Here is a 14506-nt window from a genome sequence, read left to right as displayed (position 1 = left end):
GGCCTCAGTATCTTGGTATATGCAGCATAAATATATATGTTGTACTCTCATCAGATGAATATATATAAAACGGCCCTAACAAATCCTCATTTCAATTAGTTTAAAACTCATGCAAATAAAAGAGCTATGTTCTATAATACGAGGGAGATTTTGGCAGAAATAAATGAAAATGGCTGCGGTGGTAAATGGTTTTACATAAATGGTTCTGTTGCACTCCATTTTTGTTATAGCCAAGGTAAGAACAGGTCTTATTTAATTACGGGGCTTTTTTGGCCAAGAAACCTTAATCATGTATTTTATCTGTTACCTGGGCTCAGTAACTTGGAACTCATGATTTACAGTATATTTGTACACATAAGGACAAATTGACCATTGTCTAAATATAGTGATTAAATAAAAATATTATATCATAATGTTACAAAGATTACTAAAAAATATTTTTACAGGTCGTTATGATAAGTATAGGTATCAGCCTATTATTTATGATTTAAACGAAGACAATTATGTCGACGTAAGGAATACAAAAAGGCCAGTGACTACTTTGGCTTGTTTTGACTATTTAGGAAATAGTATTGTTTATGATCAGTCCGGAAAGGCCAAGTACAAAATTAAATCAAAGAGTTGATAGGCTTTTGAACAACAACTCAAATTTATTTATTTCAGGATAAAATACAATCAATCAGAGGGAATAATTATTGACAGTAAAATTGGCGCTTCAAGTAAATGGAAATGGTATTCGCTCAACGATCCGCCTGTTTTACAGAATGTTTACATGGACAATAAAGTAGCAGATGATACACTTTTACAAAACTTAATTATACCTGATGACATCAAGGTTTTTAATATAGACAATATCTCAAGAGAAGTCGATGATAACATGTTAGCGATTGAGTTTGAAAACTTTGAAAGAGGAAAAGCTCGGAAAATAATGCAAAAAATGACATCGTATAAAATACGAATGAAGGCTGTAAAAATTAATGATTATTTTTCCTTGAGGATCATAGATCAAGAGAATATTTATATTCTTTTTAGAAATGGGCATATATGTTTTAAGTTGAATATAGGCATGCACTTGAAGAGCAATGAAATAATTGATACTATAACAGTTGATCTTGCTGAAGTTTCAACGCCATATGATGTTGTACCAAAGACAAAAAGCCTTTCCGATATTCACGAAGTACTCCGCAGCATGCAAAACTTTAGTAAATCAAGACATTGCTTAGAAAAATATTAGACATACTGTTCATTCTTTTTTCTTTTAGAATTCAGTTAACAGGACACACTTTAGACTGATTTATGTACCATTAGTCATTCACGATCTTATGTTTTGCACTGGTATTATAAGGATTATAGCAAAACTTTCTAGAGAATTTTTCGATTGAAAAAGCTTAGAAAGAAACTCTCCGTCACTCTTTCAACCGCCAATTTTTTACAAATGTTTGTACCTGCAACTATCATGTTCCTCATTACATGTTAAGGCAGCATTTATTGTAATTTTATAAAAATCTAACGTTTCACCGTTATTAGCTGTATCATGACTTAGAAATAAAATAAAAATGTATTTAAATAACTTTATTTTATTCATAAATTAGCAGACATAAGTATCTAAAAACTTGATTTACATAAAGAGAAAGAGAATTACGATCAAAGCGACATGACATGAATTGATTTTACAAATACGAATTTTAATAAAAGATGCACACTGATATGTAAACATTAACTTATTGGTTAATCAACTTAGCAGAGTTCCGTACTTTCTTCTACTTGATATTTGATTAGAACTACATTATAAATTGTTCAGACGTCTATACTACCAGTACAAGCGTGATCAAATAAAAGAAAAGTGGCAATTTACGGTCGTTTTTAAATATTATGACCTTAATCTCCTCCAATATTTTCCACAGTTTCAGTACACCAGTTCGAAGTCAGAAGTAAGTAAGGTGTGTAGATTTTGCATGTATTGCATGTATTAAAACTAATTTCTGTGCACCTAATTGAGCTTATTTTCCGGTATTTCAAAATCAAATTTCCATTACAAAATCAAAACCTAGAAACCCGTTGAAATTGATTTTTATTTTTATAGGGGTTATCCTATATGAATCTTAATTCAAAGTCGATTTTGTAAACGTATAGATTTCCTTTCAACTTGGACCGATTTTGAGCTTTTAAGCGTCGAGTTTCGTTAATTCGATTAATCTTGTACTAACGTCGTTTGATTTGTCTAGTAATTATTCTGATTAGGAAAGGTACATATATAGGTATATAATGCTTATATTTAACTTGAGATCATTTTTTATAATCAAAACTTATTTTGACGTTTATATCTTCATTAATATAGCATTACAGTTAATGAGATGGATACTCTTTGGCCTTTATGAAGTAAGTAAGGAGGTCAATGGGCAGCGGGAATACAATTGTGGAGTTCTTCTCAGCAGATATTGTGTTCAATGTCTGTAAAAAAATGTTTTAAGTTTAATTTTTTTAAATTGTGTGCAGTGTTTGCCTTGTGGCTTCACCGTACGACGGCATGCTTTGACAGCAGGCTGATCACCTAATTGCCTATAAGAAAAAACAAATCATCATGAAACATACAGAAATCTGTGACCCAGAATTAATAAGGTAATACTATACTGAATTGATCGAATGGCCTAGACGTCATCATATTCCGGTTTACGTAGGTAACGATGAATAATTATTAAACGCAACTTATAATTTAATACAAGCGATACTTAGTATGTGGCGGCACACAAATTATCCCTAATATTCATTTAAAGATTAGTCTATCAATCTAATAAATAAAACACAAATTGCAAAAGCCTCGAATAGTAATTATTACTATTGTGTAGATTTGAATATAAACGTTATAAAATATTCTCTGTAACTATTCATAGCTTATAATGTATTCGTTATTTATTAGAATAACTTCATTAAAAATCTAAGTTAACAGATAGGTATTTATTAACATAGCATAGATTTTAAATAGAATTATAAAATACATCTTTAGAATCTGTTTTGTTTATAGATATAGTTATCTTGTCTACGAAAACGTAGAATACAGATAAACAACAAGCCTTTTGAGTCATGTTAAATAATTATAATCACTGCTTAACAACATCACATTGGATCGCAATTATGTAATCCGAGATTACAATTTAAAGATTTACCTGTAAGTAACGTAGTTGTAGAGCAGCGGGACTGTCGCCAATAACTTCAGAGGCTTCGCGAAGGGCTCGTGCCGCTTTCTGCTCACCTTCAGCAGCAATCACCTTGGCTCGAGCTTCCCGCGCCGCTTCTGCCTCTGCTGCCATTGCTCGTTGCAGTTGCACGGGCAAGCGAACATCCTTACTGTTAGTATATAATATAGAAAAAAATTGCGTTAAGTCATGCTTTTAACCGTAATATAATATTCCTTTTAATAAATATATGGATTTTGTATACTCAAAACTAAATTTTCAAAATTTTATCTTTAATCTTTAGTGTCCATATTTAGTGGTGAAGTTTCAAAACATCGTTTAGAAAATGTATCAACATTGTTAACACTCACAGTTATTAACCTATCTAAATGAAGTACTATACTATTCCTGATATATAATATAATATTGATCATAGTTCTTTAATATTATATACTATTAATTATTACATGAAGTTATATCCAATAGAACAGCCACAGTAATCAGTAAAGTTTATAATGTTGATTGCATATGTAAAAATGTTCAGGCCTTAATAATAATTGATTTGCATGTAGCAAAGTTATTTACCAGTACGATATCCAAAAACCGATAACAAGAGTCATGTATCAACTGTATGCTCAACATAGTTTTTCGATTTGGGTCAGCGTTCCGGGAAAATTAATGTTTCCCGTTCGAAATGAAACTAGGATGTGAATGCGGGCGTTATTGTCAATCATTATGATGAAATATTTTTAAAAAATTACTAAAGTGAAAAAAAATTGAAGTGCAAAAGAACAGCTTTATAAACTAATTATATAAATGAATATCACCTAACCAAGCGTTATTAATTTTGGCTAGCAATGCTTACCTACTGAGATGTCAAACTTCAGTGTCCAGATGATAAATAAGTCGGAAGTTTCGCCAGTCGCTTATAATCCACTTAGTACATAAATTTGTACGATATTTAATGAAACACATCGTGAACTTGAACTTGGCGGCTATTTTTATTTTGAAATGTTGATTCAATGTTAGGTGATTATTCAATAAATAAACTGCCTCTATACGTCGTGTTGGATGTAAATTACAAACAAATGACAAATATATTGATCGTAGAAAGCATTGTATTTATATTTTTATAAATAGTCAAAGTCAAAATAATTTTATTTAAACGAGTAAACGGGTAAACAAGTATCTACACTTATGAACGTTAGAAAAGAAGTTAATATTACCCCGTCAAATATAAAATGATGTCCCCAGCCGAGTCTTTACTAAAACCTAAACAGATATTGATATTGATGACAGTGTAGTGATTGAAATATTGAGTCGTATAGCCTATTAGCCCAGCTCGAAAAATAACATTATCTAAAACGTATTGAGTGAGTGACTAAACCTGCTAATATTAATTTTATTCTATTTTCAATTTCTGATTCTGAGTAAAAGGACGGGTAGAATAGAAGAAGTTAAATGTATATACCAATCAATGCAAGAGGCAATCAACCAACAAAAACGCTACCTGCAGGATCTGAAGGAAGGTATTAAAAAGTCAAATTATCGAAGCATACATTAAATGTTTAGAGAGCTGGAAAGCCAAAACAAAATCTTAGGAGAAATACTCGACCTGCAAATAAATAAAATAACACACTACAGAGGAAATTGCGACGGAAAATCGTGCTTATTTTTGGAATAGAGGAAAATGAACAAAGCTGCTGGGACCTAGAAAACAGCGTTGTGGCCATAATCGATAAATGTTTGGATATCAAAAGCAAAAATAGCATCGAATACACGAGAAGACTGGGAAAAAAGGTAGTTAAAACCTCATAAAATCAATACCAATAAACAATTTAAAATCAAATTTTGTCTATATTATAAGATTGATATGAAACATATTCTAACCCTTTAAATGCCAGTAATCAGGCTTGTCAGCTTATCTTGCAACATAAAACTTGATCCAAGTGAACTTAATTCGTTGAGATATGAATCCAGATTATACGCTCATGGCTACGGAAAATTGAATTGAAATCCCGATTCTTAAGTCTCCACGTGAAACTATAGAAACACACCAGTTATTTATGCTTTGTTATGATACCTATTGTCGTTTCCCAATGTTTAAACCATTATTTGTTGTTGTGGTTGTTGGCCAATGAGTTAAACCATACTTTATTTTATTTTCCATTTTATTTAAGCTTCTTTTTATACAGCGCCACTTAACATCATGACATTGCGGCCGTATGTCTAGTTTTGCTTAATGCAATGAGACTGAACCTTAACAATTTTTATTAGAATGTGTGTATACGTACATTTCAACTCGTTCCACCTTAATGCCCCATGCTTCTGTTGCCTCGTCTAAAGAGATTTGCATATTTCCTGAAATAGTTTCCCGTTCGCTTAATATTTCGTGTAGGGGTCTAGTGCCCATAGTGTTACGAAGCGTGGTCTGAGCCAAGAGACGTGTCGAATGATGAGCATTTTCTACGTTCGCTATGGAAATTGTTGCATTATGCACTCTATAGTATACCACAGCATCCACAGATACAGTAACGGAGTCCTTTGTGAGTACCTGTTGAATAAATATTAACGTAATCATATTCGCAGCAAGCTTACCGCGTAACTTCAATACCTATCTAATTTCCAATGTCTAACTTCTGCTTTTGTACTAAAACATTAGCGTATTATGTATGGACATTGAAAGATCAAAGTTGGGTTTCATCATCATATTTATGTTCTGTTGTAAGCTTGCTGGTTGAACTCCTTTTTACAGATATGTTTTAATTTTAGTGTTATGCTAACTTCCTATTTAAATTAAATTTATTAGGTTGCCCTGTAAAAGTTGTTTAATCGATTTAAGGGGTTTAAGGCATTCGAGCCTATATATTAAATGCAGAAAGAAAATCCCATTGGTGCACAGCCGTTATTTGAACGCACGACGAAGTTGCACGTTCAAGCCACTGGGGCCAACCACCGTACTTATAACGGTCCAAGGAAAAAATACCACGGGTCTTTTATTACGTAACCTTGGAAACGCGATTTCTATGAATTCTACTGAAATTATTAAACCAACATAAATGGACTTTTGCAGTGAAAGTAAAGAGAAATGTTTTCGTATTTCAACATATTTCACTGAATCATTTGTAATTAACGCGATTATTTTGTCGACTCAAAGACCTAGATTTTAATTATTATTATAATAGTTAAGTTTTATGACCGTTCCAATAAACAGTTACCAGCCTATGGAGTAGATAACTGAACATTCGAATGACAAAGAACACAAATACATAATACAGTCAACCGACCACAACGGACGTCTAAATTTTATTGCATTTCTTTAATGAAATTTCTCCTTAACTTAAGAAATAAAATATGATGCTTGATTTATAATATTTTTTTGTCTATTTTGTTGTTACCATGTACCATCATCATTCAATGATATTGAATGTGAAGAAAAACACTGGAGGATGCCGGCATTTGCGTTTGGCAGGGGTAAGGATAGGGCTCAGCTGTTACCTGCCTCCATTTTCGAGCTGAAGGCTTTATATAGGCGTCAGGTTTTATAGTGAGTATTATAAATGATGTTTAAGTGAGACTTAATTTAACATAATTTACTTTTGAATCCCTACTTGATCATTATGCATTATGCCGCAAATCCGTAAAAACAAGCCCAATTTATCCAAAAAGGATCCAAGTTGGTTCCAGTTTTATACTAAAGACCCGACCAAATATTGAACATTATATAATGTTATACATACATTATATATAGTCTTAGTTTAATTTTATGTATCTGTTTTTTATAAAGTTGGAAATACAATTAGAGCTTAATAAAGAAAAACTCTTTTTCAGCTTTCAAAACGCCAGGGACGCTGTTTAGCAAAGCATTTACATTTCAAACTAAACGTATTACTTTAAATCTTACCTCTTGAGGTGGCACATCATAGGTTCTAGTTCTCAGGTCTACCCTCGCGTAAGAGTCAATGCATGGTAGAATAAAAAATATTCCTGAGGATGAAAAATATATTCAAACCGCTGTTGCTCCACGTTTTTGGCGAAATAATTTTTTTTATTTGTACTCACCAGGACCTTTAGCTCCTCCTGCGAGCAGTCGCCCTAACCGAAATATAACGGCCCTTTCGTATTCTTGAACGACCTGTAAACAAAATGTATATGATATTTTAATAAATTAAACTGGGACTTTTTTCATGGGACTAGTTCACGCTTGCGTCCATTCAATCCAAATCATGCTACACGACTATGTCGTGTAGCATGATTTGGATTGTTCTTAATTAAGTGATTTACGTTCGTTCGTTCGTTCGTTCTTATGCAGCCCCGAACACATTGTAACTTAACAGTTGTCAATTCAAATTGTTATATGGTTTGCATGCATGTATTTAGAACTCTAAAATATTTTCTTACTGTATAATAACGCCCCATGCGTTATTATTCTACATCTGAAAAATCTATTCTAATAGAAAAACAAATTGTAAACCTTCTCCTGCAGGTTTTGATTGATTGTTGGTTATAAAGGATTGCCTAAAAACATCTACGCCTCGTTGTGATTGCGGCTGGCATTTGGAATATTACAAACTAGGTATGAAAGCTTAATCAAAGTGTGTCTGTAAATATAATGAACATGAACTTGATCATAACAAGTAAGGCGGTGCACTATAAATAATATTTATAATGTTGAAAATTGTTCTATTTATAAATAGTACATTAATTATCTGGTTATCTTCTAATTATTCTATCTAAGGGAACCCTATTCACATAATTCCAGTAATTATCATTAACCTACTTTAGCTAAAACCAAGGTTAGTCCAATTACACGAGACAGTGTTTGCTTGGCTACCAAAGGAAATTTTGTAATTAATAATTCAGATCTAAGTTTCAGTCTTCTACTAGTCAAGTAATTTATTCTTTTTAGCGCGCTCGTATCTCTTGCAATGAACCCTATTGGGATTGCCTGTGCCATATATTATGATGAAACTGTTGCCCTATTTATAAGATGTCAGGCGATTCCACTTATAAAGCTTATCAACTTCAAACTATCAAAGATAATCTAGCTCGAGCACATTAGACTAAAAATAGCATATACAAGAATTTTGGTTCTAATTAATTTTATAGTAACTGATTTTTGTACATAAAAATTTCCTGGTTCTATTCAAGTGCGGTACTTGATCTAAATATTAAAGCATTCGGTTCTCATGTTGCGAGATTAAATGCATATTTAAAATTCTTGAGCTCGTAAGCATAGATTTCTGTTCTTATTGGCTTCGCGATCTATCCAAGCGTAATTCGATTGTGGGTTGAATAAATTTAAAAATATCACTAGCATTTAAATGCAAACGTATGCTTTTCTATTCAATGCGACTCGCTTTAGCATTAAGCTACGAATGTCTACTTTGTGTATGTGGGTCACTATTTAATGGCAACTGTTCGTAGGGAAGTCTGAATGCATTCTGAATATCTTTTAAAACCTCATTAGCACATTCTTAAAATGAACTGGCAATTAAAAGCTATTACGAAAACTAATGAGTTTAGATAAAAAAATATTTGTTTAGCTATTTGTACAAGAGAATTAAGATTGAGGCCTCCCTAGTAATTCAGAGACCTGTGACAGGGAAGCTTCGCTCTTCTTTAAATTTACAAAGTTTCAAGGTTGTAAATTGGTTTTTAAAACGAGGGTACTGTAAATATAATAAATATATGAATATATTATGATGACTATGTAATTATGTGTGTTTGTGGAAGACGAAACAAATGTGTGCGCGTGTTGCATTAAAAGATGGATTAAGGAAAAAAATATATAAGAGGATTTAATAATGCTTCGTGACTTAGAGCCAATGGTTTAAAGTTGTTTTACATTTATAAGATTATGCAAGCTAAGGGTTTTATTTAAACTATTATAGAGATAAGCTGAGCGATTGTTGAATTGATTACGAGCAAATGTAGTCTTGCAAATTGTGTAGCTATATAATTGCATAGTATGTTGGGTCCTTTTTTGAGGTGTGTCTGTTCTATGTGAAGTCGTTGCGTGCCTCCTAAGTGGTAAGTATAAGTATATATAAGTTAGTTAATGCGTTAACTCGCATGTTCTGTGTTACAATTATTGTTTCGGTTTAAAAAGCCTACAAGACTGCTATGGGGTTCGATGCACAAAAATTTACGAGAAGAGAAACAAAATACGGTCGCTATGGTCCATACACTCATGCAAAAAAAGTTCTTACACCCCATATTTAAAGCTAATTTATTGAGAAATTTTTCTAAGTATAAGTTACTTAGGTTAGGTTAAGTACTTAAATCGCTGTTCACATATTTAATTATATTTACGAGACATTTTTAAGATATATTATATTAAGGAAGAAGACTTAAAATTAATTATTACCCACTTTTTCTAAAGGGCGTTTAATTAGAATTGGTTTATATTATATATGTATATACATAGTCAGAAAGTATGTGCTAGTTCGGGTAAGTGCCTATGATATCAATGTTTAGTTATTTTCTTACCATAAAATAACATCGAAAATATGTTTTATAAATTGTAAAATCTTAATTTAACACAGACTATTAAAAAAAACGATTGCCTTTAGATTAATAACGCATACATTTTAATATTTTTAATATATCGAATATTTAGTCTGTCAGACTCAGAACTATTGGATGTTAAGTCAAGATACGCACAGCAAAAACTTAAAATATGTTACCTTAAAACACACGAAGAGGGAAAAAGGCATCGTGAACACAACTAAAATCCACGATAACACAACAAGAATCTTTCCACATGTTTTCGATTCTGTATCGTTATCATCATTAGCTGAAAGGAAGAAAACGTTAATTATTTTAAAAAAACGTATAAAACTTATAAGCCAATGAAATAAATTTACATGTCGCTATTGTTGGATACAAATGTTGGCGACTGGACATTTCCAACACAGTTGTCATTTGCGTACGGATTACTATGATAAACGTAATATTCCGAAGGCAATTTGTAGGCGACTGACACGTATGCTAGGGCAAGTTCATTTTTCAATAAATAATTCATGTGAGAAACAACAACTTGATAAATGGTTCGGGAAATAGCAGCTATTTGTATCATGTTTTATTAAAATATTAACTCACTCGATGTTTCAGCAACCACCATAGTGGTTGAATCAGAGTAGCGCGCCAGGATGCCCGTTTTCCTGTACGTCCGTCCCAGCCGAAAGTGGGGAGGTCACTGCCAGGAGGCTGAGGCGTCATAGACTAAATAAACCATTATCAAAGGATTTAAAATTTTAGCTTAACGAAATTAAAGCAAAAGCTCGCTTAGAGGCATCTATTTTCCATGTTTAATATCTTTTAACGAGGCTGCTATGTTATACCACAAGGTTTATAAAGCTTAATACTTTACTTGTATACTAGTAATGATGTCTTTGTAATTGTACGATTATTTAACATGTGATTGCTTTGAAGGTATTAAATATATACATTATTCTATTGTTTAGTCTTTCAGATTTGCGGTAAAACTCTGTCGCTTTAGGAACGTGGTTCGGCAAGTGATAATATCTTTATTACGCCTGAACAAAGGATCAAGAATACCGTCGATAAATGCGTGCCAAGAATTTTTTTCACTCCAAAATTAATGTATATTTTAAAGCTATTTATAATTCGAAGATGGTCCTTAGAAAAGTAAATATGTAATAGGTGTATATCTATGTAATTCTGCTTTAACAGAATAGCACTACACACACACATTCTGGCCTAGTAGTCGGTAGGTTCCGGTACTCCTCTTCCCGTGTTTAATTTAAATCACGGATGGCGGTTAATTGCATAGTCTTGAGTAGCTTAAGCTGTGACATTCTCTAAACTTTATTTATGTTGAACAATCGGAATCTTGTACTTGTATATATGAAGTAATTTTAAACAGATTTTGTGATGTTTTTGTTGAAATATATTATTCGTTACTGATTTTAATCAAACCTCTTTTCTCTAGCAAAATTGAAGTTTATAATAAAGTCTAGTCTTACCTAATAAAAATATATGTGAACTGAAGCAAGTAGTTACTGACATTTATATGCGCCTTTATAAATATAATTTCTTCACTTTTACAGTATAAAATTATGAACCTAGTATTGTAATACAAGGTAATTTATTAAAATGTATACCTACATATTTCCTGCTGGAAACCCATGATATATTTTTAAAATGTGTATTGCTGAGAGGTTTTACAACATGATCCAAGACTGTATCTTGGCTTATATACTTTGGCTGAAGTTTTCACAAAAATGTTTTGTTACTCCTTGATAATACACGCCCCATCAAACCATCATTGACGCAGGATGATGACCACGTTGTACCTTCTTTAAAAATGTTAGCGCACACTTTATCATTTTGCATATTGTAGTGTTGTTAAATAGTGATTTTTTTACCGGTATCGTGACAGAACGCCTTTTGATCGATCCACTATCTTTAATTCTAAAGATTGATTTAGGAAATTATCTTTATATCGACGATAAGCATAGAGCTTCAAGTCTTATTTTATAACACGCCACAGAGTCCTAGCGGGATTTTTTTTCCGCGATAAGATTTTTTGCTTCCTAATGGGGTTTCGATGAATTTTGGCTTTAACAGCATTAACAGCACACGGCCGCCCCGATCTTTTCTGGCCTTCCACAGTCGAAGTCTTTGTTTCTGTTGATAGTACGATTTACGAACATACGGCTGATACCAAGCTTTTGAAGTGTCTGGTTTATGACCGACGGCTGCATACCCACTTTGTGCAAGCCGATCACTGCAATCCTATTTTCTTTAACACCCTACTATATAATATATTGTAATTTGATAATGAATACGAAAAAATACGTGAAATGGCGCAAAATCGTAAGAAGTTTTAAAAATAATATACTGGCTTCCAAATTCAAAATAATTAAAAAGTTGAAAAAATAATTATGCATTTAATTCTAATATTCATTTTGTAAGTGTGTAAAAACCGCATTATTTTTGCGAAATAAAGCATTGCGTCTAAGCATCTTTTGAGGCAGTAAATTTCACCCAGCAATTTTATGAGGATAACGTTTTTAGCCGCTACTAAAGATCTTAATACTGAAAAGCTCCTGGGAGTATGTTTCATATACCAAGTTGAGTAAATGTTATTATATTACGAAATGTCCCTTAATTTGAAGAACTAAAGTTTTAAATTATTAATATAAAATCTATTATCCATTAAACCTATATATAGATTGAATACTGTAATGCAAGTAAAGTATATTGGCAGAAATAGATTATTTTAACATCATAAGTAGTATTGCGACAAATAAAATAATGACGTTATATGTAATAATAAGTATGTGAGTGTTTTAATGTAGGTATTGTGTTTTCAATAACTCATATTAAAATATTATAATTGCTGTTCGTAATTAGTTCGTTGTGTAACTTTTTCATATAAATCAATAAATGCTCATATAGAAGAACTAAAACAAAGGGATTTATTACAAAAGAGGCTGTCAGATGAAATAGACTGTAATATGACGAGGAAAATATTTACAATTCGTTTTGGTATCGGGCTTTAGAGATAGCATTCATTTTCACATAGGCTTTACATGTAACGTATTAATCCAATACGTCAAATTTAAATTATTTCACTGTTATATTAATTTCGTTACATTTCGGGTTTTTATAATGAAAACACTATGAAAGTTTCATAATTTTTAACTTATGATGTAGACCGGATGAACGAAGCTATGTTAGATAACTTCTTTTTACAAACGACTTCAATCTAATATGAAATAATGCTAATCTATAGACGACCATGACTGAGAACGCTTGAGTATGTGAGCGGAGCCAAAGAAATAAGGTCCAATTAAATATAAAAAAAAATCACCAAGGAGACATTTCGCTGGGCCAGACTTCGTTATCAATACTTTTTCAATGTATGATACTGAACTGAATTAAAACAAACACCAGAAGACACCATGATAGTTTATAACTATGCCCCTATGACATTTCGTAATCACAATTCCACTTGGTACAAAGCATAAAAATATAGAATTTGTGTTTCTAATGGCAGCAACGTTTACTAACATTTAGGCTTGTTGAAAGGGGCTTACTAAATGTGCCTCCGCCAGTCAATATCTTTATACCGTCGGGACATTATACATCCTATTTGTAAATATGTAATTTATTATTATATTTTAATTTTAATTATGGTCTTGAAAATCACATATGTTATAACAATTATACACTAAGAAAACACTTTTTAAACGGATTGAAGCTATGTATTATTATTATAAACTTATAATTATCACCGTGACCACGCATGCTGTAAAGCACGCGTAAAAGTGGGAAAATTTAAAATTATTTAAATAATTATTAGTTGATAATACATAGCTTCAATCCGTTGTAAAAGTGTTTTCTTGGTGTGTAAAAGCTATGTTAATAAAAGACAATACAATTATACACTATGAAATTGATATTTGAAAAGAATACTTACATATATACACCTACACCTACATAATACACCTACAGTATAACAACTGACTTAAGAACATCCTTGTAATCCTGTCAGGGATCGTGCATAATTTAAACGGCGTAGGTGCGATATTTTTTTACTGGTTATTATCCTGGCGTATACGAAAGTTGTAATTCATAACATACGATCATTTTACGGCCCTGGTAAAATAGCTGCCAGGCATTCAGGTTGTGTACAAAGTTGTATAGTCCGCGATACCACATCACACATTTCCTGTGGTAACTTTTTGTATGGAAGAATATATATTTTTAAAATTTTCCTTTGGTGTTCGACACTATACTGTTAGCTTCGTCTGATAGGATAGCGTGTATGGATTTTTAGGAATAAATTAATAAAATTTAATATTAAAGTAATTATTTGGGTTGGGCAGATTGATCCTAGTTCGTTCGTATTAACAATTTACTTAATTTTGATCGAACTGTGATTCAGCGGTAAATAATTATAGCGTATAATGAGGATATTATGAATTGGATTCTTAACAAAATATAGTTTTCGGGCAAGTTTTAGTGTATGCAGGCCAATTATTGTTTTTTTTTTAATAGAACATGAGAACTATATTTTATAATTATAATGAAAACAATTTGATTAAGGGGTGGGTATAAACACAAATTTCTATATTATTTACACGATTGACGTTTTAAGGGCTGCCACAAATGCAGAGTCTCGCTACTTATAACTGCTATAAATAAAACTATACGTAACTGTAACGATTTATAATAAAAAAAAACATCCAATAAAAAGAAAATAGAATTTACAGAGTTTATAATTTTATATGCGTAGATTTATTAAGGTAATACATATTTTATGAAGAAAATTCTCAGACTGTTTTCATACTATTTAT

At 31.8% G+C, this 14506-nt stretch overlaps 1 protein-coding gene across 1 annotated transcript; it reads right to left on the bottom strand.

Moving 5' to 3' along the window:
• Positions 1-2144: 2144 nt before the first annotated feature.
• On the bottom strand, positions 2145-10129 carry LOC123718557 (band 7 protein AGAP004871). The gene is made up of 7 exons (XM_045675173.1): positions 10043-10129; positions 9863-9972; positions 7236-7308; positions 7078-7160; positions 5468-5727; positions 3165-3345; positions 2145-2451 (listed from the first exon to the last, which is right to left on the bottom strand). The coding sequence occupies exons 1-7, from the start codon at positions 10098-10100 to the stop codon at positions 2347-2349; spliced, it is 870 nt and encodes a 289-aa protein (XP_045531129.1). The 5' UTR covers positions 10101-10129; the 3' UTR covers positions 2145-2346.
• Positions 10130-14506: the final 4377 nt, after the last annotated feature.

This window comes from Pieris brassicae, chromosome Z, assembly GCF_905147105.1.
Source record: "Pieris brassicae chromosome Z, ilPieBrab1.1, whole genome shotgun sequence".
NCBI lineage: Eukaryota > Metazoa > Arthropoda > Insecta > Lepidoptera > Pieridae > Pieris > Pieris brassicae.
This window is presented reverse-complemented; position numbering and strand designations above follow the sequence as displayed.

Coding starts and splice junctions, on each gene's coding strand:
- LOC123718557 (XM_045675173.1), bottom strand. CDS start 10,100: ATGACAACTGTGTTGGAAATGTCCAGTCGCCAACATTTGTATCCAACA. Junction 7,161..7,235: donor AGGAGGAGCTAAAGGTCCTG/GTGAGTACAAAT, acceptor TTTCATCCTCAG/GAATATTTTTTATTCTACCA. Junction 2,452..3,164: donor TACAACTACGTTACTTACAG/GTAAATCTTTAA, acceptor ATTTTTTTACAG/ACATTGAACACAATATCTGC.